The sequence below is a fragment of the Cyanistes caeruleus genome, chromosome 5 (assembly GCF_971803275.1).
Source record: "Cyanistes caeruleus chromosome 5, bCyaCae1.hap1.1, whole genome shotgun sequence".
NCBI lineage: Eukaryota > Metazoa > Chordata > Aves > Passeriformes > Paridae > Cyanistes > Cyanistes caeruleus.
Genome location: NC_141705.1, coordinates 16,929,170 through 16,956,737, shown reverse-complemented (window position 1 = coordinate 16,956,737; position 27,568 = coordinate 16,929,170). Strand labels below are relative to the sequence as shown.

The window sequence follows — 27,568 nt, the reverse complement described above, 5'->3', positions numbered from 1 at the left end:
GTGCCACTGTTACAAACTATAGAAAACAAATATACCTATATATAATTTTATAGCAAAAGGTGTAAATAGAGCAAAAAGAAGATTCAAGGAAAACTTATTTAATACTTCCCCTTTATTTCTGAAAGTAATTTTAGCACCAAGAGGGCAGTCAAGACCAGGAAATGGTGCCTGTTGTCTCTCTGCTCATTCTTGCAATGACTATTTGCTAATTATGGTGAAGTTATACAATACCTCCCAAAAAATTCAGGAGGTAATTTTTCAGAGAACTAGAGAAATATGATTTAAAAAAACCCTCAAAAATTATGCTACAGAAGCAGATGTGGATTCTTCCTCTTAATGACTTTGGAAGCAAAAGCCATTTCTTTTTCAAAGGTACTGCCTTTCTTCAGAATCAAGTTTTTAGCTTTCTCTTCACTTGCCAGGGAAAAATCCCACATTATATGACTGCCTAACAGAGAAGAGAAGCTTCTATTTAATTTCTGCTTATACAGTCTAGTTTTTCATTTTACTCAGCACACTAGGAAATTATTTGGCAGTCACAACAAAGAAAAACTACACTGCTACATGTGAGCTTTACACAAATGTATAAATATTCTGCTGAAAGCTAACTCTTATTCTGTTTTAATTCATCAAATAATATATTATTTGTCTGACATATCTGCTTTAGAGTTACTTGCCAACCAAATCACATCTTTTGGCAAGAAGTTTTAAGTGTCTGACAACACATTAATTTGCATTTATTTCTTTTAACCATGTATTAAAGAATGTGACTTTGATATAAGTAATGAATATAGGTTTTGTATCAATTACAAATGTGTTTCATCCAGGTTCACCTGTAAATAGCAGAGGCTGGATATGATCCTGTGTCATAGCTGACCCTCACTCTACCCCGGTACAGTTCCACTGCTATATGATCTTTATCGCCTTTGTACAACAGGATCCCACTGTCTTCATCTGTGGCAATCTAGTTAAAAGACAGAAATATTTAGAAACAACTAAAATTAGGTATTTAATCAAAATAAGGTATTAAGTGAATCTCTGAATTTACTGCCATAGTGTGTTACTTCATTATAAAACTCTTTTTTGAAGAACAACCTGCCAAAACTCTTTCTCTTCCTATCAATAAGCCCATCTTCTTTAGTATGAATAGAGAGTTATTGCATTAGCTCTTCTAGATTTTTATCTCAAACTGTGAAAAGCTCTTTAAGTGAGCCAGACAACTTTGGGTCATTTTCCACATTGTGAAAAGCCATTTACTCTCTTTTCCAGAAAACAGAATCCACAACAGAGGCAAACTTACCTGTAGAGTGATATTGGTTTGGGGGCGTATCTTAGCTGAAGGGATTTGCAGATAGGATTCTTTGTTGACGAAGTTTATACTAATCAGCTTTTCACATTTCTCACCCTGGTAGCCTGATAAACACTGACAGATTGGTTCACTTTCTTTTATGATACACTGGGCCCCATTTTGACATTCATAATTATCACAAGGGCTGGTGCGAGGTAGAACCATTGGTGGTGAAAACTCACAAAACAAGCCACTAAATGAAAACAGAAAACAATCAGCATTTCCAAGAAAAAACAATTTTGACAGAAGACATACGTGTTTGTACTGCTTTCAGATCCTTCTCACCTGTACCCTTCCGGGCAAATGCACGTATATCCATTAACTGCATCAGTGCACTGCGCTCCATTTTTGCATTTGTTGTCCTGGCAGTCATCAAAGTCAATATCACAATGCTCACCTACATACCCAGGTGTGCAATCACATCTGTAAAACAGAAAAGCAAATCGGATAGCACAGTGCCTTTTGATGACCCAGTGGGATTCTGGCAGAGGAACTACTGTATTGTTTAAAAATCAAGGGAAAAAAGGCATTACTAATACTTTGTGTGCAAAGGCTGTATGACTTAACCATATATAGCTTAGGGAATCTATGTATGTAAAGGATACAGGTTTGCTAGCTAAAATGTTTACAGACCTGTCAATATATTGAAGAACTGTGTGCAAATCTAGAGAGTCCTCATGAATAATTTAGACAGTTTTTAGAATTTTTGAGCAACACAGAATGTTACAGGATGTTATTCATGGTTGTAAACACTAAACCTAATCAATATGCTTGGCTGGTGAAACCAAGACAAATAATCCAAAGCTTGTACTGATGGTTATTTTCCCTGTCAGCTGAAAGCGATGAATGGACCAATGGTCCATTTACTCAGTTTAAAGGTTATGCATAATTTTTGCTCTTAAAGTTCCACCAGTCTGACTTACAACAAATAGCTCCATGGTTGGTGAACTAACAGAAGTCTCAAAACCCATCGCCTGCCCTCACAGAACACCCACTGATCTAGAAACAGTGCATCCTCAAGAGAGTATGTAATGATTTTTGTTTGTTGGTTTGTTTGGGCTTTTTTTCCATGTGCAATTTTCATTGCTAATGCTAGTGGCATTTCTTCAGGGAATTCTTATATACAGAAATGACTGAATGCCCAGAACTCCGCCAGAATTAATGGAAAATATTGCAAATGCTTGCATCCATATGATATTTTTTTAAACTAAGATGTCTTTAATTGATTTCATTATATCTTGTGGTTCCCTCCTCAGTGTTATTTCTTTTGCTATCTAAAATTTGCTCTAAGCTGGAAAGAGTGATTTTAAATAGCCATGTAAGTTTAAACTTATTACTTCAATTAAATATGTCTCATTTTTTATTCAACAACAGGTATGAACAAGACAAGGGAAAAAGAATATAAAGTATTTATTAAAAGTCTGACTGAGATGCACCTTGAAGTATACTGCATGTGCTGTTTTCTGATTTTTAAAGATTAATGAACTGGACAGTAAAGTATAAGGCACTAAACTAAGTTTATTGAAGTGACATGAAAAAACAACATAATGGATTACAACAGAAACCCCAAAATTTTTCTATTTTCCAGCTGGAAACTATCAATTTTATTTCACATTCAAATGAGTATTTAGTATTTTTTTCCATATTTTAAATAAAATGTCATTTCATAAGTAGTGGGAATGACAATAAATAATCTGATTTTAGCACAAAAGCTTGCTGTGCATAAAACAGGTACTTGTGAGAACAATTTAAATCTGCAGGTTTCCTGTATTTATTAACCTAAAGCCTATTAAAGCAACTTTAAATTGTGCATACTAATTAATCATGAAAAGGATATGGTGTAATTAAAGATCAGCTTTCCTGGGGTGGGACTTCTTTACATTATACTTTCCAGTGTGCCTTCCTAATAATCTCTTTCACAATTACTTCTCTAAAAGCAATATAATTATTCCACTTCAATTAAATGCAATTATTTTCCTACTGCTCAAACTCCTATGAGGGTTTTGTATAGACCATCATAAAGACTACCCCGTGTTTCTATTTAAAATCTGGTTGGAATTAGCCCTTTCAAGGATCGGCAAAATTCAGTAAAACATACTAAGATAATAATGCAGCGTTACATGAAAATAATTGCCTTTTCTGCCATAAGGTTTAATAATAATCAAAATCATTACTTTTAGAATAGAACTGGCTTCCATTTAAACAGAAGGAAAGATAGGCAGGATGGAAAAATAAAAATTTTGATTCAGTTGGACTCTAGCAACATTTCAAACTTACTTGTATCCTTTGGGTGTTAAGATACACTTTGAATCATGCTGGCAAGGATTCAGGTTTTGGGCACAGAAGTCTAGTTTCTCCTCACAGAGTTCACCTGAAATATAATGTATGTTGTCAATTCACTGAAAATATCACAGTGACTTGAAAATAGCAATGAACAGAATTTTGAAAGCAATAGCTACAAATTCCTTTGCTAACGCTAAAATCTGCATATTTCTTTACATAGTAATGAATACCTTTATAATAAATACTAATAAATAAATGGTAATACAGAAATAATAAAAATAAAGAATAGTATACCTGGTAACTCCTTTATAAACAATATCAAATTCAACATCAATCATCTATACATGGATATAAATGTTAATTTTGTAATTCTTTTTCCATTTACAATATTTCTCTAGCTCTGCTATATAGCAACACTAGTGATTAAATTCACTAGAACAAAAAAGCCATCAATATGCTTTTCATTTACTTATTTCTAAGCACATTACATACAGAAATAGCCAGATTTGCACTATCACTATAAGTAATCTATTACCTGAAAAAAACCTGTTAATATCACTGCATGTCAATATAATTCCAATTATCCAAAAATGAAAACTTGTTTTCTACTTTTCCTTAAATATGACTCTCCATTTTTTGCATTTGTTAATGTACCATAATTATCTATAATATGTTCTGTGAAAAGAAAAGAAAAAAATATTCTGTGTAAAATGTTTATCCTTCCCTGCTGATAGAGGCAGTGGCTCTAATTTCCAAAATGGGCTTATAATCTAAAAAGTATTTTAATATGGTTAAAAACTGTTCTAGTTGCAACTTTATGAAAAGGACACATAGGTTTGTACACAGATCAACAGTATCTTGTTCCCAGACTAACTTATCAGATGATACCATGGATAGTGCACTTGCTAAGATTGTAATCACTGGTTTTTAAGGAAGATATACTTATTCCAGCATCCATATGAAGAAGGTATTTATAATAAACAGAGGTAAACCCTGTGCCTGTTGAATTCAGGGACTAACAGGTCCATCAGACTCTAAAACTATGAAGGGGGTAGGGTTGTCCCTATCCTTCATCCAGTAATAAAACATGAGCTAGCAAGCAAGGAGAAGTAGAACTGTACATTGCAATGACAAGAAAAAGAGCAGAAGAAAGCAATGAATGATCAGACACTTCCACTGCTTTAAAGAGGCAATATTTGGTGTCCCTCAGTTTTACTGAACTGAGCATGGGAACATCTTGCAGTGTAGTGGACAAATAAAAACATAAAAGGAGATGAGGAACAGTCTGTATTAAAGCAAGGATAGAGAAAAAGGCAAAACTGAAGCAGGAGCGAAAATGGTTATGCCAGTTAAAAACACAACTGAAAAATGCATACTAAGTGCAATAAGACATGGGACCTCTACATCTTCAAAAATGAGAGGACAAACCAAAAAACAGATAAATAAGTATTTTGCAGCCATTCAAAAGATCCAGACTAGTTCTACACAAAGAAAAAAAATAAAAATAAGTAAATAATTAAATAAAGACCACATTCTCAATTTGCAAGTAGTGCATCTTCTCTACAAACCAAATAAAGGTTTGAGTTAACATAAGAAAATGGCCCTCATGAACAGGTCACTTAGGAGCCTCGGGAAAACTGTCAGTAACAATGTGACTTAGTCAATATATGTAGGAAACAGAATGGAGATCAAATGCAGGCCACTGAAGATGACTAATACAAAGGATTATAATTCTATCCTCAAAGCCTCTTCAAGCTCTCAATAGAATTATTAGTCTGGAAATGTGCATCTGTTATGACTAGGTCAGTGCACAAGGAATCCCGAAATACCAGGGATTGTTTGCATCCCACGATATATCAAACAAAACCCAGATCCCTTTCTCTTTTCAAAGGGTTTTGTTCAAACAAATACATATATAAGAGGTCTTCAATACCATTCTTCACATGGCATTTAGTCAATTTGCAGAACTTGTAATAGCTGAAATCTGTTTAAAGACCAACAGTGTTTAAGAGCGAGATATAAGTATGGGAAAAGTGAGTTCAGATTTTAAGTATCATGGGAATAGAATAAGCAAAAATGACTGTTGTTTTAACCTAGTTTTTGCACATTCCCATAGCTTAGAAATGTATATATGTGCCTACATATATGTGGATATATATGCAGACATATATACACACCTATACAAATATCTTATTACGACATATATTGTAGATCAAATTACGGGCAGAACTGAAAAATACATGACACCCCAACTACAAATAATGAAAATGTAGCTGTACATTGCTAATAAAACTTGGATAAAAGCACCTCTAAAGATTCCCAAGAATAATAAATCTGACATAATATAAGAGAGTTTCTCAAAGTGACACATTAAGCCTATCTCCAAGCAGGGCTGGAGCTTGCTGTCTCATACATTCACAGCAACAGTTCAGTGAAAAGAAAACCAAACTACCTAGAAAATGGCAATTTATGAGTGGCATAAGAGGAACAAGCATTCTTACCATTCCTGTCAAATTTATTAAAATTATTTTGTTGCAGGATATTAATTCATCTTAGATTATCATTGGCACAGATCTCTGCAATAACTTGGGTGGCAAATAGTTTCACTCAATCTGTATCTAAACTTGTACATTTTTGAAAATTCTCCCCCAGGTACTTACAGAGGATTACTTAGAGTAACACTGCATTTTAGTATTCATAGGTTGCTGACCCTAATATCTTCAGAACTATACTGAAAGCTGAATCACCTCATGTGGAGTGCTAAGGGGCACTTGAAATCTCTTTATTTCCCACTCTTGGCTGTGAATCCTACATAATGATTGGACATTTAAGTTTTAAAGAGGTTTACAGTTTTGGAAAATGTCCACTTTGAATTATAAAATCAGTGTTACACTACCAGACATACTGCAGCCAAATGGCTTGAAAACATCATCAAACATCTCCAGGCACTTTTGACATTATGGTAGGAGTTTGATTTGAGTACTCTGTAGAAAAGCATGTAGAAACAGAACTTTTTGGGCTGTGATGGCAGAAGAGTAAGGAAACTTTTCCCTTGCATTTGCAAATTGTATGCATGATGAATGATATCCCTGGAGCTTTATTTAAACAGTCCATAGCAAACAGGAAACAGGATGGCCATGTAGCAAAAGACTCGTGTAAAAATAGCATGAACATACAAGTTAGTTTTACTTATAGTACAACCTTTAGTTTTTAAGAAAGTAGCATTGATGACAGACTTGTACACAGGATCAGTAAAGAAAAAAATCAAGATGGAATACAAATATGTACATCAGAAATACTCAATTTCTGAATGAAGATGTAAATACCAGAAGAATAAGTCAAGATAACCCAAGCAAGGTCTTGTACAGCTAATAGATAATAACTGTTAATATTAATAAATGATAATGGATCTATACTCTGAATGGAGCATTCTCATGGCCAAAATAAATTTCTGACAAAGTTAATAGAAAAGGTATGTAAATTATGGGACATGGAAACTGAGCTGCTGAAGAATACAGTTTCCTGGTAAAGAAACCCCTTCTTCAGTGTACTGAATAACCATTGTGTTATTCAGAATTTAAATGAGACAAGGTGAAAAGGAGTAGGCAATGTTGTTGAAATTAAAAGATAGTGATGAAAGTGAAACACACATTGGACAAAAAAAACCCAGATTTACCAAGTTAGGCTCCTTGGCCTTACTGGAAGAAAATCTTAGACAGTTTCCTGATTTGAGAAACATAATGCAACATTTAAAGAGAACACTTCAAAGTAATCAGAAAAGGTTGTGAAAAAAAGTCTCAATTCAAGGAAGCTTGACACCAATGTGTGAGGACATTCTTTTATTCATCTAATAATGTTGTAACTGAAGCTTGTTTAAAAGCTTGGCTAAGTAATTGTGGTTTTGAAAGATGGGAACATTTCTGTATGTAGGAGAATATGGAACAGACTAATTTTTTAAAAATAAGTAGCGGATAAAGTGTCAAAAAACCTGTGAAAAGCTTCCAAAGTTTAATTAGAACCAGCAATAACTCTTTTCATAAGATGTCTGGCTTAATTAATCTAAGGGAGTCTGGATTCTGGTATAGACCAGCATTGAAAACAGTGGAATTATGTGGTTGGCACAAATGAACACGACCCTCCAAGCTGAAGACAAATATTTACAGAGATTTTGCACAGAGTATGATGTAGACTTAAACAGTCAGACAACATTATGAAATACTGATATATACTGATGATACTTTATAAAGGTAACCAAAGCTGTATGTTTGCTAGATTCACAGGTCAGTTTGTGTTTCCTGTGTGTGTTAATTCACTCTTATGACTTGGTAAGATTATAAATCACTAAAACCTTAATCACAGAATACCAGGTTTATCCCTCAAGGATCACCTCCTGGAAAAACCTTGTCTCTACAAGATGGCCCAGCATTTTTCCAGCCAAATCCTAAAATAGATCTAATGTTGGGGAATCCACCACTTTCCTGGGAAGATTACTCCAATGATTCTGTGTCTTCATTGTAAAAAAGTTTCCCTCTTTTTAAATTCTAACTGGCATCTCCCCAGGAGTAACTTGTATCCATTAGCCCTCCCCTTTTCCATCTGACACATTGTAAAAAAGGGAGTCTCCATTTTCCATTTTTGTAGCCATCCTTTAAAATACTGTAACAGGGTGATAACGTCTCCCCAAGACTTCTTTTCTCAATAAATAAACCTTTAACTCTGGATTTTAAATCTGGATGTAGTACAACAAATAATGAGTAACAAGGTAATGAGGTGAAAAAGGATTTACATCTTTGTTATTTTGAATAATTGGGCAAGAAATTTAAAATAAAGCAATGTCAGCCACTACACTTCTGAATGAAGTGGACAGCTCTAACAAAAATGGACATGGGCTTCTTAATGTAATAGCACATTGCCAGTTATGGGCAAGTATATGAAGAAACAAGTTTAAAATCACCCTTATTAGCAAAGCTGAGTTTGATAGTAAAAAAATACTAGACCAAGAACCCAAAAGCAACAGTAGTCAGTTTTAATTATCAAAAACCAGATTTTTCCCAGAAGACTTATTCCCTTTTCCGAAGTCAAAATACCAAATACCTACCACAGACTAGAATAGAAGGATTTTATGTGTGTTCCTATATATCCATTTCAGCTCTGAGTTGCTATGTTATGATATTCTGCGAGTCAGCTTCTGCAGTGTTTGTGTTTTATAAACTAGGTATCACTATCTGACTCTGACTGGAGGTCTCTGTTTAATACTGTGACTCAAACAGCCAATAGAGTGCAGTGCGGGTTGGAAAACGTCAGTTCCATTTAACAAACTATATACAGAAAACTGCTGCATTTTTATTAGATCTTGAGTTTGCTGTGCAGTACACAACATAAAGTATTTCAGGTCTTAAGCTCATTACTCAGAAAATACAAATAAAAATACCAACTATATGAGGGACAAAATTTCTTAGAATTAACAAAAGTTCACAGTGACAGTAGGATGCAGTTTACAATCATAAATCTGAACACTTTTTTAGAATTTAATTTTAGAGTCAAATTGCTGGGCTGTTCCCAACCTTCACCATCACATAAGTATTTTTAGCTATGCCCTGTGCTTGTGGATCTCAGCATAAGACGGGGCTTAGTTTAGTTTAACATTTCTGCTTGTTTCATGTACACTGCTTGGTAACTGCAAAAAAACATTTAGGCAGGTAAGCTTTAAGACAATTAAGGTAAACAGAAGGGTGGATCATAGACTAGAATGAGTAATGGCAGTGATTAAACCAGAAACAGGTAGCTCAGCTTGCCACAAATATTATGTATATTTCCCCTTTACGCAAATGCAGTAAAATTACTTTAGTACTTGAGCTTTTTAATAGAATAGTAATTTAAAGTATATTAAGCTAGATGATATAAAAAATTTTGTGAGTGATAAAAAGCAAGAGTAACATCTCTTTATTCTAAGAATCTGTAACATGCAGTTCTTACAAGGATGAGAATGATGATTTAATTTGATGGAATTATTAAACTTTTTATCAAGTTTGATATCACATGATTTGCATTTGATTACTTGCATGCTTAAATTTCAGGAAGGTACTTATCTGATTACCAAGTGAATTCAAAGTAGTAATGCAACCCCTTTATTTCAGTGGCAAGAAGGTTTTGTCTGAGGCTGGCATGAACTGAAATAACTGCTTGAAATGATCCTTTTTTTTCCCCTAATGCTGTCACAATTCAAAAGACGTCTTGCATGGTAAAACTGACTGATCCTCCAAACTCCATAAAGACTATAAATAACTTCCATGTTCAGCTGGCAAGCTACTATAAATATGTATCACATATTACACATCTGCTTAGTTTTGGAGCCAAACTTAGTTCACATTCCCTGGATGTTTGATAATTTGTTTGTGAAGAGTTTGCTCTTTCTATCATCAGTAATTTTAACATGTTACAGTTCACACTTGTGTAATAAACAAGAAAAACATCAGGCTATTTTTGCTGTGCAGATGAGTAGAAATAAAATACAAATACAGCAATACATCTAAATGGGAGACAGTTTAAGCATGGAAAACCTGTGGCTGGAATAATTTTCTGAAAATGTCTTATACTCTGCTTCAGTTACAGAGAAAATGTACACTACGAGTTTAAGTTGTAGGAATTATTCATCAGATGTCTAAATTAATCAACATAGATGTTATTAAGCAACACTGATGATATAATTGCAGTCTTACTCAACATGCTATTTCACAGATAATGAACATATATTTATTACTATATATATTGCTTTAAAAACTGTAAATATATTAATCAAATTAATTGAAAATATGCTAAAATTACTTATTTGCTTTTAAAACTAAATATGCAACTTTATAAATATGCTGTCATTGATTATGCTAGGTCTCAGACTGTATATATGACTGGATTGCAGAGCAGATGGTTTATCTCTGTTAGTGTGCTAGGTGCTAAGCAGAAACTTTAAAAAGATTAAAAATCAAACGCCCAAAGTTAGTGTCATAAATCTCTTCGATATTACCTTTCTTCTACCATAGCCCCAGATTAATATGGTCATTTCAGTTTTCTTAGATATTTAGAGGAAATAAGAAGCCACAGAAATGAGGAGCAAGAAGATTGCCATTCGATACTCCAGTATATTCTAGTAACACAAACTATTGAAAATATTAAAGAAAAACAGTGCTATAACACAGAGAATACATTAGCACAGAACCAAGGGATGGCTTTAAGGTGAGGAGATTAAGGATTTCAGAACACAATAATGTAAGCTTTTTTTTAGTCCTATATCAATGTCTGCACAAGTTTTTAATACATTTGAAAAAAAGACATTGAATGCAGTATTAAAGTACTCCTGCACAGCGATCTGCATCTTCAACAACATTCTTTTGACATGAATTCACAGCAACAGCCAAGTGCCTCATTAGAGGATTTGCAGTGAGCTTTCTAAATTATATCTGTATACTATTTGATCACTTGTAATAACTGAAATCCATGCACCTTTAAGAAAAGGAAAGCGAGAAACCAAGGTAAGTGAAAATAGGCTTAAAAGACAACTGACCTTTTTCCACTTCATTCAGATTAGCAGCTTGCAGTGACAAAGACAGAAGAGACAAGAGACTTTTTACATTGTAATACAACAGCATAGCACATTAAGCTAATGCACAACTATAGCAGCAGAGAGGTTGATATAGCAAATGAAGCAAGCTTCAAAGTCTCACCTCCAGCAGAACAAAACAAACAGAAGGGTAAGAAGTACATGCCACCAGTGGCGTAAGAGAGGTTTTACTTCCAGATCAGTTAGTTCTGTGATCTAATGACTGACGACAATGAGCAAGAGAAATGATTATCTGTAATCTATAGAATGCACATAAAATGACCTGAAGTTTACCAGACTGCGGTTAAAATAAAGGAGATGGTAATGTTAAGAGAATAGCAAGATTAAAGAGTGCAGGACATAGTGGGGTATTTTAAATAATTTATTTCTCCACGTTTCATCAGAAATCCTGAATGTCTGTTGATTCCATTTGCTTACTGTTGTGTCACAGTTACAGTCTGTGATCTTAAGAAAGCTCATTTTATAGTGCAAATACCATTCTTTGTCTTTCCACCTGTAACTGTGGTGGCTGCTGTAAAACTTAACTGAGGCAAAGCAAAACAGATCCCTGATTCTTATGCAGCAACACAATAAGCTTTTTAATTGCTTGGTTTAAATCAACACAATATAGTTGAGAAGTGTTGATTTTCAAGGGATTTTTAGAATCCCTTGAAAGTCAGAAATTGACCATTAGGTTTTACAGTGCAACATTTTTTTCAGTTCATTTCGGATTCTAACAAGCCCTCCACATAAAAATAAGTCTTAATAGAAGAATGATTTACATTTCATACCAGCATGTTTCAGCTGAATTCTTCCTTATACTGCACTGCTGAAATGTAAAGAATATTTGCAGATAGTCATTCACCCAGAAAAATATTCTGGGCTGGTGCATTTCCATGTTGAGTACATATATGCTATGACATGTTGAACAAAGACAATTCAGGGTATTGTCAGCCAAATTAAAAGAGGACAGGAGAAGCCTACAGTAGTATTTTCCTAGTATATACACTGTGCCACTTTTGGCTCAGGGACTTTCTGAGCTAGAGATAAATATCTCTGAATTTAAAAATCTTTGTATATACTGAATATGAGTATATAACCTGTTTTCCTGATTTTCAAACTACTTTTGGCCAGCTAGTACATGAATTCATTTAGTGAAAAATCCTTTCATAAAAAACAAACATTAGAAATATGCATATCTGATTTTAACCTGTTAGAACAGATATCCAAATCCAAATGTTTAAAGATTTCCTCATGAAAATCACTCTATACATACTTGACAGGGATTCTGTTATTTATCTTTCAACTCAGATTATAAATCAGAGAAAAAGAAAAGTTCTACAAATTATTTGGTACCTCATACTCACTTGAGACAACTGCACAATTACTTTATATTCTGAGCATTACCCTTTTTAGATCCTGATGAGTCCAGACTGCTTTCAGGCTAATTCTTTATACTGAAAGTTATTATGCAAGACTGTGGATGACAGATATGAGGACCCCATTGGCTAGCTCAATGTTTTACATTTTCACCTTGTAATTAATTTAAAAAATCACTTAAGATCTCACATATTATGTCCTATTCTTAGATGCTTTGTATGATAGCTAGTATATTGCAGAATTCTGTACTTCACTGTGTAACAGAAAACCTAAATTTTTGCTCCACTTACTATAAAATCAGTTGAGGCTCTAGTGATGCATTTAAAAAAGCAACATTTAAAAAAAAAGTGTTCAAAAATGTCTGATGAGCTAGTGTGAATTCTCAACAGTTTTTAACTGGGAGACTAAACTTACTGATTAGAAACAGATTGTTTTGATTTCTTTAAGAGCTGGTGAGAAGACTCTCACCTACTCACATGTCTTACTGACTTAAGTAGAGATTTTAAGCAGGCATTGTATCTGCAAAACTCACAGTATGATTACGGTACAATCATGCACAAGTATGAAACAAATTTAAAAATGCATTTTCTTGTATTTTGACTAAAGAAGCACAACTGCAATACAAACATCAAAAAATTTATCAATGTTTATTCTCTCCTTTTTTCTCTGTCCACAGAGATATATAGAGAAATGGTTCAATTATTTCAGTTGTAAATTTAAAATTTTCTTTCATTTACAATACTCCAAAAATGCAACAGACACAATCAAAGTTTTAGGCTAGCACAAATGGATGATCTTTTGTATCTGCTTTATGGATATTTAATAAAAAGCAGCCCTTCCCATGGCATGCTGTGAATCCAACAAGCTATTGACTCTAACAGTTAAAGGCAGGTAAAAACACCTGCAAGGCTGGATGGGAGGAATGCACTTGCAATTGAACTATCTCCTGTGTAACAGGGATATGAAACCTCTTAGTGTGAAGCCGCTGAAGAGCAACACTGGACTGATGTGACTTTGCTTTGCATTCTTCCAGCCTACAGAAGAGAACACCTGATCCCATTTTTAAAGGAGATCCCAGAACTGATCCCAGAGGAGCTGAACTTGACTTATATATACCTGAAATATTAGTTGTAGGAGAACTGCTGTTTCTACTTCCTGAGCCTGTTACCTGTTATTTCCTTCCAAGGCTTGAATTTTCAATTGCACTTAGGTATTAAGGTATTGGTACTTGGCAAAACAGTATTTTCTCTTACGAGAAGTTTATGTCTCTCCTTCCACATATGGATCATCCATGTACTGTTAAATAGCTTTTTGGCTTTTGTATTGCTTTAGATATTGTAGCTTATCCTGCATTGGGAAATTTCTACCAAACATTTACCCAGAATAAGTACTGGATGAATACCTCTATTAGATTATGAATTTGTATTTCTTATACTTGTGTTTTAACATCTTCACTTGTTGTGCATTCCCAATATTTAAATACTGACTTTAAATTTGAATAACCTACAACAGGGGAGCAATGCAACACTCTGTAGAACTAGTGATGGAAACACTCTGGATGAGAAAGGAGTTAGCTGGGTTTTCAGTATATGAAATTGATTCATGCATTCCCCTCTCCTTACAGTTTCCCAGAGCTCAACTATGCTTGATTAAAGTAAAAAATATAGGATGACCGAGTAGAATTAATTCTCAAATAAGGATGGATCTTACATTTCTTTTTTATGCACTTCAAATCATAATGAATTTAAGCTCTATGTTCTTCTAGTGGTCAACTACTTGATAGAAAATAGATCTGTCTAGTTAGAAGAGCTATAAAAAATATCAGTGCAAACAATAGGTCCTACTTCCTCTGTGCTGCTGTTCCAAATATCCTCCATTCCCACAGAGACCATGACAGCAAGCAAGAGATCCTCTGTCACAAAGAGAAGGATATGCTTTGGCTTTGCTGCCAACTGACAGAAACAAAAGACTCTTGTATTTTTATTCTGTGTAGGAAGCATCACACATTAATATTTCTAGCAAAGTACAGTACAGCATCCAGGGGTGCCAAATACAGTTCCCCAATGGCACAGACAAATTCCTCATAGTAAAATGAGGATTAGGATAAAAGCAGGATATTTTTCAGATTTCTACAGCTACAGAAGTCCTCCACTGGGGTGTTTAGGAAAACAGTAAGGAGGGGCACATTTTGAATGACCTTTAAAATATAAAAATGCTGTAATTTCAAACCTAAAAAAAGGAATTAATGAGTGGACATCAAATCTAATTTTGACTACAAACTATATAGGAGAAAATAAGGAGGGACACCTGGTATTAAGTCAGTTATACAGTAACTACTAATATACCTGCAAAGTGGAAAATATTACTGTTCTGCTAGGAATTCTTGAATTACCTGTGCTTTCTCATATATTCCTACCTGTATATTCAGGTGGACAAAGGCAAGTATAGTTATTAATGCCATCCACACAAGTAGAATTGTTTTCACAGTCATTGTCTTCACAGTCATCAACATTTACTTCACAGTTTTCACCTTCAAATCCATCTGCACAAGTGCACCTGTAATATAGAAAACCAAATAACCACATGGACATTTTAATTGCTTTTGAAAAGCATTATTAGTTTACATTGTAAGGTTATATTTCTTATGGAAAGTGATCTTTTTGGTTTTTTAAGGTTAAATATATGGAAAATATTGTGGAATCAGCGATTAGTAGTTTTCCACAATGATTCAGTTAAATGCACCAATATAAAACTCTCTTTAATGTACATGCATTCATATAAAAAAGCAAAAGCCTGCATAAATTATTTAAAGCAGTAATTTATGTTTTGCTTTTAATCATGTTTCTGCAAAACAAATACATCAAAATAGATAGTAAATGTAAAAGTCACTCAAACATGACTACACATACGTTTTCATGTAATTTGCACTACCTATAATTTCTGAAGCTTTCACTATGATATTGCTTTGATTTTTAAAATATGTAGTGTTCAAACAAATAAATGAAAAAGGTCAAATTCTGAGGCGTGACTATGTCAATTTAAATTCTTGAGGCATATTATTAAGATGTATTCACTTAATTTTTAATAGAAGACTATTTAATCCTTGAGCAGAATTTGGATTAAAAGTAAGAATAATGTCATAACGAATTGCAGGATAATGAATTTTATCTTTTTGAAGTGTCATTTCTAACAAGCTTGAGGTGTAGATTATTAAATGACTAATAATCTCATATAAGAATGCTAAAGAACTTTATTTCATAATTCATGAAGTACATCTGGAGTAATTGTACTGTGTGATTAAATAACTCAAGATTAAAAATGCTCACAGCATGTTTATCTGCTGGCATAGTGAGTTTCAAATGAATCATTAATTTTCTGTTTCACTGGGATTTACATTTTATCATTTACATGCTGTCTGTTGAAGTAATACACACAACAACAGATGAATTATGAGATTTTTTCAGCAGGGATCTAGCTAGCTATTAATTAACATAATGGAGTCAATACTATGCTGTCTTGACCTGATATGCCTCAACTAATCACAGTCATTTGTTATTGTTTTTAACAGATTCAAAGCTCTAGAAGCTTTCCAAGGATGGCAACATGTTCTGAAAACTTACAAAGTGCTAAAAATGTGCCTTTGAGGGGCTCTTACCAGCAAACACAGAGAACTTAAAGATTAACACAAACATTAGTTTACCATAAAAATCTCAGTGGTTTTCCATCCTGTCACAATTAAAAACCTACCAGAAACCATCTTTTTCTCCTTCTTTCAAATGACAAGTTCCACCATGGTGGCATGGGTTACTAATGCAAGCATGAATGGGAATATCACAGTCTTGACCCTACACAGGGAACAACAATTATAATGTAAGAAAAAAATACAGACAGTAGTGGAAGGGAGAGAAATAATAGTTAAAGGTTTTTAAGGATAAGCTGACATTTCAGTGAGCTTTTTCCTCCTCATGCAGTACCTACCTTGAAACCATATGGACATGTACATCTGTAGAAGTCAACTGGATCATTATTGCAGGTTCCATCATTTTTACATGGATTTGATAAACAGGGATTACACTTTGCAAGAATATTAATATCCACAGACCCTTAAAAATACAAATTGGATAGTCAGAAACAAGCAACTATTAATTTACATTGGACAGGAGCTATCTGACAGGTTGCTTTTAATTTTAAAATAGACTTTGAATTTTGGACTTTATGGTGTTTCTATATTTATGAGATGTGTAACTGTCCTTCATGCTTTTGACGTGAACAAAAAAAAAATGGAATTGTATTTTTGGTTTAAACATCACTTTTTATTTTTGTTAAGAATCTCACCAAAGTGATTCCCATATTCCTGTTCTCTGAAAGCTGTGTAGTTCTGATTCATGATAATTACCTTTCCTTTGTATTAATAAAATGAAGAATACAATTTCAGCTTTTGTTTTGTTATGGAGTAGGAATTGCCTGTGAGGAAATGGGCTATCACAGTTTCCAATCCTTCCCATGATGGTGTTACTAAGAACACTTCTTTAAATGCATTTTTGCTTAAACATGTTTTTTATCTGCAGGATCACATAGATGGCAAAATGAAATGGTAAAATTACCTTTAAATTTCTTGATCATCTGGAAACTGTAATGTAAATTGCATTGTCCAAGCTATCTCACCATAAATAGTTCTATACTGTCTTTCTTCCTTATGAAGTTCTGTGCATTACTGCATAAGTTGAGCCCACAAATCATGTAAGCTGTACCTTGAACCTATGTGCAAGTGAAGACTGCAATCCATGTTTGCAGTCTAGCTTCTTCTATTAATGATTATGATGAAAGAAATCAAAAATGTAAATTGATAAAATCCTAAGTTTCAGAACCCAGACTTGAGCTTTGACTTGCTTACTTTGACAAATCCCATGTCCTTTATATAGATCATTTTTATTTTTTTTTCTCTGTTGTTTCCCATTTTTATACACCATTTTATGGTGAATTTTAAAGCCTTTTTTTTTTTTTTTTTTTTGTCAAACAACTGAAGAAATCACTGGTTACTTTATAAAAGTTAGAAAACACCTGTGTATGAATAATGATTAATTGGCATAAATTTTTGTGAAGTTTGATTACTGTAAGGGAAAATGGGTGACTTTATCAAGTGCCTATTAAGACAATAATACATTCTCTATCACTGGCTCTAGGGCCTGATGACTATATTGCCTTCAGATTGATTTCAGATCTCTCCTGTAAAAAAAACTCCTTCATTTATCCACAAATGAACTGTACCTTTGAAGGAATGAACAGTGATTTCTTCTAAATTGAAAAAAAATCCCAAACTGAGGCCTTCTAGACCAAATGCCTGATTGTTCTGTAACAGGTTTTAGACAAAATGAGCCAAACTGCAGAGTTTTCAAAGCTAAAAGGGCTTTACTTAGATATAGGACTTTATTCTATTTTTAAACTTAGATCACTTAACTTTCTTATTTTTCTTTGCAAATTAATCTCACACTAATTGTAAAGGAGCTGGTCTGGAAGGAAGCCATGTGACTGTAAGGATCCAGTAGGGAATGTCAGACAGAGAGTGGGTGACCTTTTAATTTTTTTGTTTTTTATCTGCAGTTGCTGGTATCCTTCTGTGTGACAGCTTGCAAGCAGAACATGGTAATATGTGATCATTTCCAAAGCCAAAATCTGTATGGACCAATACTTTTTTTTTCTCTTCATCACATTATTTTGAAAGAGAAATCTATACCTGGTCTATTAGATCAGCACACAAGAGAGGTAGAAAAGTTGAAACAAACATCATAGAATCCACATCTAGAAAGTCCTGACTGTACTATAGACTACTGCTGATTACTGAGTATATTAGGAGGCTCTGTGGAAAAAAAATTAACTGAAAGATGCACATACATAAAAATTTGTAATAGTGTGCTGTAGCCTGGGAGTCAATCCTTCCTTCTATTTATTCTGAATATTATATCCTCTTTTTAATTTTTCATGCAATAAAATGCTAATTAATTGGCACAAATTAAAAAACATTCAGTAACTAAGGTTTTGTTCCCAAATGGATTAGCACTCTAAATTTCACTTCCAAAACAGAGACAGAAAATGGGAACCTAAGTCTCAACAAGAGTGTAAGTAATATTATCTGATTTTGTACTTTATTTCAAATTAATATGTATTTAGTATCCAATATAAATGAATATTTTGATTTATCAGTCATCAGTTGTAAGATCAAAAAAAAATGCAAAGGTAGTTTCGGAACTTATTTTCATTTTCACTATACTGTTCTTCCTGCTTGCATGCATTAGAAGACTTGTATATGAAAAAGAATTTGGTTTATAACCTATTGGTTAGTTTAGTTTTTCTAGTTGTAGACATCTGTGTTCTTGAATAAGCCCTGAGAAAAAAAAATTATTTTGTAAACCGAGGAAACAAACAGTATTTTATTAAAATAGATATGTACATGCAGTTTAGATGTTTTAAGAAAAACCATGACACAAACTGTCTCAAATCAGCTTCTAAAGAAACCTGTTGGAGGAAAAACTTTGAGCTATGACATTTTATGACTCCTGTTTTGCATATGGCCCCTAAAGCAGTATTTAAACTGCTAATGAAATCACCAATGTTAGTACAATAAAATGGAAGCAATAATTTCAGTTAGATAACTGATTTTAAACCCATACTTTTGAAACAAGAAAAGCTGTTCATACAATATACTAAATGATACATCATGAATAATCATCTGTAAATTCTTCACGGGGGAAAACAGACAGTACACATGCGTGTCTTAGGAAAGAAATCTGCTTGAGGTACACAAAAGGAAGGTCAGAAGGTCTGTTGTTAAGCAGATCACCCATTCCAGATCTACTTATAACCTTACCTGGTATCAGAAAACCACAAGGCCCTGGAATCTCTAGAAGCAGGGCATGGGTGATAAAGAGGTAAAAGTAAAAGATTGAGAAGCTGTTAGAGGCCACATTAAGAAAAATGAAAGAAAAAAACCCACCCACAAATGTAGAAAAAATAACTGGAAGAAGAAAATATTAATAGATGATTCCTGCAGTGAAAGAATTCATAAAATTAGAGTAAGGTAAAGTGATTTTGTTGAGCTTTAAAACTGAGATGAGATTTCATTGTAAAATGCTATTTTCGCTGGAACTATTCATTATGTAGGCAAAATTTAAGCACCCAATTCGCTATCAAATAAATCCATGGACAGTGATAAGAGGAAATTATTTACACACTACTCTTTTCCTGTAGATACAGATACAGTACCATCAACAGACTGAAAACAACCCTTTTATTCATAGGCAAAATTTTGGTTCTAATAGGAATATAGCATCTTTCTGATTTCTATTATTCAGCAGTTCACTTTTAAGCGAAAGATAAAATTACTTATCTTTGAGCAACAGACTCAAAATGTCTTACAGGGCCATCATGTCATTGAAAAGCTGCTTGCTGCTTATTTTCAATCTGTAATTATGAGCATCTTCATAGGACAGTAGTAGAAAAATTATTTTTATTCAAAAGCATCCATAATACCCTATCTCCACTCTTGGAAGTGAAACAAATACACAATTCTTACCCTGCATAATAATATAAAGGATCTTTTCTGATGAGCAAGAGGGAGTAAGATATAATTCCTGGATTGTCTAACAGAAACAAAATGATTGTAGGCAGAAGTGAAACTTCAGTTTGTGAAACTGACAAAGCTGGAAAATAATTGAACAGGTTCCTCATGTCCATGCAAAAATTTTTTCACTTGTGTCCCTATGAGAGTGTGCAATAAAAGCAATACTGTTCAGTGGATGCTGGTAAAGAAAACAATCAGATTGGCCAGCAAATGTCCTGTCTAAAATGAGGCTAAGAGACTTTGCAACAGATGAGTGTCATATGCAACAAACACAGCAGTGACCTCAGAGATGTACTGCTGAAAAATATCAAGAAAGATTCAGAGGGAAAAAAAATTCACTGGCATCACAAGTAACAAGATGGCTTCCAGTAGTATTTATATATATATATAAAAAAAAAAAGTTTTTTGACAAAAAGTCTAAAGAGAAAAGACTGAATAGATAAAATATGCAGTAAAGAACAACTTTGGATAAGACAGACTCTGACAAAGACCCACTGCTTTGCTTTTGTAAGAACAAAATGACAAGGAGATAAAGCTCACCTTTGAAAGTACATTAAAAGATGAATAAGTCAAAACAGCTTGAAGATTATCTAGACACTAAGTTACTTCTACGACTAAAGATCATATTCATCTGATGCCTCAGAAATCATAATGAGCTTAGTAATGGCTTACAAATGTAAGAACACATAATTATATTTTTTTTAAATTGGAATTTCAATGTTTTTAAATCAGGACCATGAAAAATGAAGCTACAGTAGAAGCTTTATGTGTTTTCAAAATATTTAAGGGATAAATCAGTGGAATAGAGAAAGATTAGACAGTAAACCAAACAACTTCTTGCTTGATGTAAGTAAAAGGGTACCTTTGTAAAAAATAATAGTACAGTTCAGAAAAAGAACCTAGGAATTAGAAGACAATCACATAAATGTGATATAAATGCCAGCAACACTGGTACCAATTTGGAGTTAAATACCCTGAGACACCTGCCCATTTAACAACATTTTACATTGAGACTTCTATAGTAGTTATCACATTCCTTTATCTACCTTTTTCTTGGTTTGTTTTTAGTTTGGTTTGTGCTTTCTCCTGAAATAGCAGAGACATATTATACATTTAATTGCAGACTGCAAGGATTATGGATGTATTTACAGTTTCTATGGTGAAAAGCCTGAAGGAAAAATGCTGAGGGAAGTGTAGATGTTTAAACTCTAGTCATGATGGAGGCAGTACAAAGTACCTGTGAAATCCTGTACTTTGATGTACTGTGTACATCATGAGGAATACTGAACTGCAGGTCCAAAGACTTTTTTCTCTATATTTGTTTTAAAAGAGATAGTAATTAAAATATTTAAAATAAATACACTTAATGAATAGAACCAATGGCTGTATCTTTAAATATGAGTAACAATGACAAGGATGAGTTAAGGTACTATAATGAGTCTGTTTTGAGTACAGAAGACTCTTAATTAACTATTCACTTAATTCACAATTTGTAAAAACTAAACATTGATACTTCAAAAATAAAAAAAAACAACAAAGCAACAGTACCTTGACAAGTAAATTTCTTAGAAGGAGTTGTGAGAAGAAGTTTATCTGCCATTTCTCCAGGACCAGCACAACGTGCAATACCAGGTTCTTTGTATTCCGATTTTACCCAGTCAGATAGCCACTGCATATTACAATCACAGTAAAGGGGATTTGCTCCAATAGCCCTGTGGAAAAAAGACAAATAAAAAAGGGAATCAAGTTTAAAATGGCTACTTTTTAAAAAATAAGCCAGAAAATGGGTTGGCAAAAATCATTGAAAATGCAAACCTGCTCTCTCACCACCAAAATACCTGTTAACAGCACTAAGTGTCTGGATTTGGGCTCTAGATCAAGAAGTGATAGTTTTGGTAGAAACATAGTCCAGAAATCTACATCTTCTTAACAGCACTATGTGTGAACTTTGGTGATCTAATACCAGCTAGCTCTGTTTCACTGTTGGTTTGTAATGGCAAAGATCAGCTGCATCAGCAGAGTGAAACTGGTACTGGGCAATTTAACAAGATAACAAGAATAAAGTATTTCCTCCGAAGCAGTCAAGACAATTCCACAGAGTTCTGCCCTGATATTTCTCCTTTTCTGTTTATGGCTCCCAGGCTGGTACAAACCATCTGTTTCTAAGATTCCAAATTGGATTTAATTATTTCCTCTTTGGAGCTGTCTCACTGAACTCACAACTATGTACAGAATTCTCTAAGAGTTCTCTGCTGCATAAGTAAATAAAACTACATTATCTTATCTTTTCAACAGTTACATAAGAATTGCTTCATTATGAAAGCAAATCCACTTCTTTAAATGATGATCCTTGTGATTTTTTTTTTAATTAAAAATAATTTAGCTAGAGATTTTCAGAATTAATTTCTGTAACAGCTTTTTAAGTGTTTATTTGCTCTGGTAGAAACTATAAATACTCTTAAAACTTTGAAAACAATGAGACATTGTTTAGTTAATTTGGAGGATTGAAGCCTTGTGCTATTCCATAAAGACGTATTCATGTTCCTTTTAAGAAATACAGGAATCATGGAACTTTTAACAGATAATCTCAAAATGTGCAAACACTATCAAATGGGTGTGTTAGAACAGCCTCCTTCTCCTGATGTGTCAATACTTCCCACAGCTTTGAATCAGTGGGTCTTCTAAAAAACAAGAAAGTCTTTGGCAAGCAAAGGCAGTAGGAGCTACCAGAGCTGAAATACTCTTTTCTGCCCCACTAAGCAGAAAGCCCTCTCATATTAACTTTTTAATACATCCAAGCTGTACTCAAGAAAATATACATATTTATTCTGTCAGACTTCAGTCAGAGCAGTAAAAAAAAAGGAGACCTAGTGACAAGGGAACTTACCAGGCAAGGAGAAACACCTAGAATTTGAATTTGTCCATTTCCAAGAGTGTATGTCAGCCTGAACTAACACAGTTATTCTGCTAAAATCAGAATATTAACAATGATAACTGGTATCCATTAAGAAAAAGTACCAGCAACAATCAAATTATCCAAGTTTTGCAGATAAATTAGTTTAATAATAGCATTTCAATGAATTATCAATGACTGAAAGCTTAATCAGTATGAAATTTCTGAGAGCTAAATGTAAATGTCCAATATTGAATGAAAAACAGATAATTAAGTTTTTAACCACTGCTGATGTTCAGAAACTTAAAACCCCAGATATATCTAAAGGCACTCGTCAACACACTCCTCAAAGTTTTAACAATTCATAAACATGAGGTTTGCAGAAGGTAGCTTGTTCTAATTTAAGTTCCCAATGAAAATTAAAAACTGGAAAACTATTGCCTCAAATTATGTTTTGAAATCAGATGTGATGTGTTTAGTGTCAACAAGACAGTGACACAGAATCATAGAATAATTTTCATCTATTCTCACCTCCTGCACAAAACAGGGCTACCTTGGCAGTCATGGTTGCTCAGGGCTGTTTCCAAGTGAGTTCTGAAAATGTCAAGGGACAGAGATTCTTCTGCTTCTTTGGGCAACCTGGCTGAATCATTGTCACAGCGAAGAATTTCTCATTACATTCAATCAAATTTCTCTTGTTGCAGAGAAGGTTTTGATGCTTTGCTCTGATTCTTCACTGTGCACCTCTGAGTCTCCATCACTGCCATAATCCTTAGAGGCTTGAAGACTTTTAGGTCTCTCCTTGGCATCCCTTTCTCTGGGCTGGATAAGTCCAGTTCCAGTAGCTTCTCCTTACAGCTCATACAATCTAGCCACCTCCCAGCCCTGCCTGCCCTTGTGCTGGGTTTGCTGTAGTTCATAAACATCTGCTTTGTACTGGAGAAACTGGACACCTATTCCAGATGTGGCCCTAGCAGGGCCAAGCAGAAAGGAGCGATCAGTATCCTCAATTCCCTGGCTGCTCACTTTCAAATTCAGCCCAGAGTGTGCTCAGCCTTCATTGCCATAAGGACACAGGGCAAACAAGTTCAGCTTGCAGCCCAAGCATCAGGACCAGGATTTTTCTGCTGAGCTGCTGCCAGCTCTCTGGCCAGTGCCCAGCCTCTACACAAGCAAAATCTTCTTCCAGAGAACTTCTCTGCATTATGTCTTTGTTTGGCTGTATGACACTGGCTAAGCATGACAAATAAAATATACAGTACACCAGCAGAATACTCACAGGTGTGATAATGCTGAAAGATCATTAAAGGCTCCTTCAGGAACAACAGAAATATCATTGCCATGTAAAGACCTTAACGAGAAAAGAAGCATAATAATATCAATGCAAAAAAAAAATCATCAGGTTAACTTGGCAAATATCATCTTCTTTCAACAGTTTTCAGCTTTTCAAATTTTTTTTCTTCCAGTTTCTCAGTGTTTCCAACTGTTTGTGGTTTCATTTTTTTGGTAAGCTCTATCTGGCAGCCTACTTATCATTTGACTTTTTGCATCCTGGGTTTTCATAAGAAATATAAATACTGTGATTATTTTAAAATTGAAAAATAAAACTTGATAAAAGTAGGCACAGTTATGCAAAGTAATGACTGGATTTAGAAATAGCAGCAGAAGAGTTTCTGATTTTTCCAACAGCTCCCTGAAATTTGCATTAATTATGTTCATATGCTCTTTTTAATCTTTCATGGATTCATAGAACATACAGACATTGACTGTTAATATAATTATTAACATTTTGTCTGAATTTGATGGTAGAAGTAGAAGATGAAAAACTTCATTAAGCATCACTACTGGGAATAGTGATATTTCTTTTGTAGAAAATGTACTGGTTTCACCAACCATATGAACATCAACAAGAGCAGGTGCTGCATTCTGCATCTGGGATGAGGCAGTCCTGCATGTAGGTTCAGAATGGGGAGTGAAATGCTGGAAAGCAGTGCCAGGAAAGGCACCTGGGGGTCCTGGTCCATGACAAGCTGAACATGAGCCAGCAGTGCCCTGGCAGCCAGGAGGGCCAACCCTGTCCTGGGGTGCACCAGGCCCAGCATGGCCAGCCGGGCAAGGGAGGGGATTGTCCTGCTCTGCCCTGAGCTGGGGCAGCCTCACCTTGAATATTCAGTTTTGGGTGCCACAATATAAGATAGGAAGCTATTACAGAGTGTACAAAGAAGACTAATGGCAGTGGTAAAGGGCCTTGAGAAGAAGCCATATGAGGAGGGGCTGAGGTCACTTGGTCTGTTCAGCCTGGAGGAGAGGAAACTGAGGGGAGACCTCGTTGCAGTCTGTAACTTCCTCATGAGGGGCAGGTATTGATCTCTGCTCTGTGAACAGTGACAGGACCCAAGGGAATGGACTGAAGCTGAGTTAGGGGAGGTTTAGACAGATCATTAAGAAAAGGTTCCTCCCCCAGAGAAAGGTTGGGCTCCCCAGAGCGGTGGTCACAGCACCACATCTGACAGAGCTCAAGAAGCATTTGGACAATGCTCTCAGGCACATGGTGTGCCTCTTGGGGATGATACTGTGCAGGAGCTGGACCCAATGATCCTTCTGGGTCCCTGCCAATTCAGCTCATTCTGTGATTCTGTGAAAAGTATCTCTCTTTTTCTATACATTCATTCAGTTACATAAATATCTAACATATATACAAATATAGTTCTTGAAATTCTCCTTATTTATATTGAATAACTGAATTTATGAAAGTACACCTAAATAATGCCTTGCTTTAGGTATTTATTCCAACCAAGTACCTAAATGGTTATAAATCACCCACATGGAGGCAAAAATTACATGTTCTGATATGGACTTTTGAAAAGGAATATTTGCAGGTTTTTTTCTTAATGACAAACTGAAGCTGTAAATGAGACTGACTATTCTTTATTTTCCTTTGTCCATTTTTTTGCCCTGTCAACCATGTCTTTCCTAGTAGTAAAATGGAAAGTTTTCTTGCAAGCAAAAAGTAAAGTTATTGGTTTTCAATACTTAGTCATGATGGCTTTAGAAATACTCCCATATTAAATAAAACAACACAAAGAAATTTACTGTTGGAATAAAAATATTCAAAATTCAACTGCAAACTCTCCTGATATATACTGAAGGAATTAATGCATATGGCATTTTTGCTAGACTTAAATGCTTATAACAAGGAAAAACATAGCACAAAAAAAAAAAAAAGAAATACAGGTGACATTGAAAATCAGAAAAGTAAAAAGTGCACATCTTAGATTTTTAAGGCTGCATTATTATCATTTCTGAAATATTTGATAGGGTTTAAAATCTGCTAACTTCCTATGGTTCTGCTGTCTTCTGTACACAGATAAAAATTATGGAAAATAGCAATGATTAAAAAATAATACTTACAACAATCTTAGTGATTTCAACCCATCAAAAGTCCGTGCAGGAATACATCTTAGGCGGTTGTAACTAAGAATTCTGAAAATATATAAAATGCTGTCAGCAAGTGTAGCAGTTATTCAGTAAACTATGCAGAGCATGACCAAAATCAGCTTTTGCACACATAGCTAGTTAGGAAACAAGTTATTTTACAGCCTCCAAAACAAGCAAGTTTTAATATCAACTAAATGCCCATTCTCTCCAAAAAAAACCCCACTGTAATGCTTCCAAAGAGTCACTGTTACATGTTTAAACTTACAAGGTGAGCAGCTGAGTCATGTTGCTGAAGCTCTGATTAGAAAGAGTGCTGATTCTGTTGTTACTTAAATCTCTAAAAAATAAATTCAGAAATTCAGACCTTAAAATGACTGCCCCAGTCCCAAAACACTGTAAGTTAAACTGACAGACACATTTTCATTAGTAGTAGTATTATCATTGATATAACTATTTAAAGCAGCACCTGTTTATATTTTCACATGCCATATACAAGCCCAGCAAGTCTTTAGCTTGATCAATAAAAAGCATTCTCATTTCAATACAGATGAAAAAGCAGTGCAATGCATTCTAATACAATAGCAATGTTCATCATGCTACCATGTTAATAATGCAATTCTTCATAAACTCAAGCACAAAAATGAAAGTAATGTTTGAAAGTGGAAGTTATTCGAGTCATGTCCCTAATGACACCTAAGTAAATATCATTTAATACTCTACTTAACACTGACATGATGAAGACATCAAAGCCCAGAGATATTATTATAAAGAACTTAGATTTACAGAAAAAGCATTAATGTCTTCTTTGTTCAAAATTCTAATGAATAAAATCATGAAGATAATAAGGAAGCTGTAGTGGTGTACTGGTTGCTTCAAAGATGCTGCATTAAATGTGAATACTGTCTGTTCTTTATTTTCATATTGTGCTTTACTATTAATTTTATTATTTATATTTTCATTATTTGACTATTTCAGTATTGTTTCATGTGTTTTGTGGTGAAATGTTGCCTTTGT

General features: G+C 34.2%; 1 protein-coding gene and 1 long non-coding RNA gene across 14 annotated transcripts in view; one reads left to right on the top strand and one right to left on the bottom strand.

The window, feature by feature from the left end:
• Nucleotides 1–27,568, bottom strand: part of SLIT2 (slit guidance ligand 2) — a 260,073-nt gene that overhangs the window by 17,290 nt on the left and 215,215 nt on the right. For 7 of the 13 annotated variants that reach the window (XM_086888870.1, XM_086888861.1, XM_086888863.1 and 4 more), the window contains 11 exons: nucleotides 26,820–26,891; nucleotides 26,528–26,599; nucleotides 24,396–24,467; nucleotides 21,772–21,935; nucleotides 16,584–16,708; nucleotides 16,353–16,450; nucleotides 15,022–15,161; nucleotides 3,626–3,719; nucleotides 1,634–1,771; nucleotides 1,301–1,541; nucleotides 834–964 (listed from right to left, as the gene is read on the bottom strand). In XM_086888870.1, the coding sequence (XP_086744996.1) occupies nucleotides 834–964; nucleotides 1,301–1,541; nucleotides 1,634–1,771; nucleotides 3,626–3,719; nucleotides 15,022–15,161; nucleotides 16,353–16,450; nucleotides 16,584–16,708; nucleotides 21,772–21,935; nucleotides 24,396–24,467; nucleotides 26,528–26,599; nucleotides 26,820–26,891 (1,347 nt within the window). Of the gene's footprint in view, nucleotides 1–833; nucleotides 965–1,300; nucleotides 1,542–1,633; nucleotides 1,772–3,625; nucleotides 3,720–11,189; nucleotides 11,217–15,021; nucleotides 15,162–16,352; nucleotides 16,451–16,583; nucleotides 16,709–21,771; nucleotides 21,936–24,395; nucleotides 24,468–26,527; nucleotides 26,600–26,819; nucleotides 26,892–27,568 lie in introns of all 13 variants that reach the window. The other 6 variants (XM_086888866.1, XM_086888871.1, XM_086888864.1 and 3 more) reach the window with 1 other exon arrangement.
• LOC147652947 (uncharacterized) lies at nucleotides 11,209–16,540 on the top strand. The gene is made up of 2 exons (XR_015286797.1): nucleotides 11,209–11,376; nucleotides 13,639–16,540. It is a non-coding gene; the product is annotated as an uncharacterized LOC147652947 (long non-coding RNA).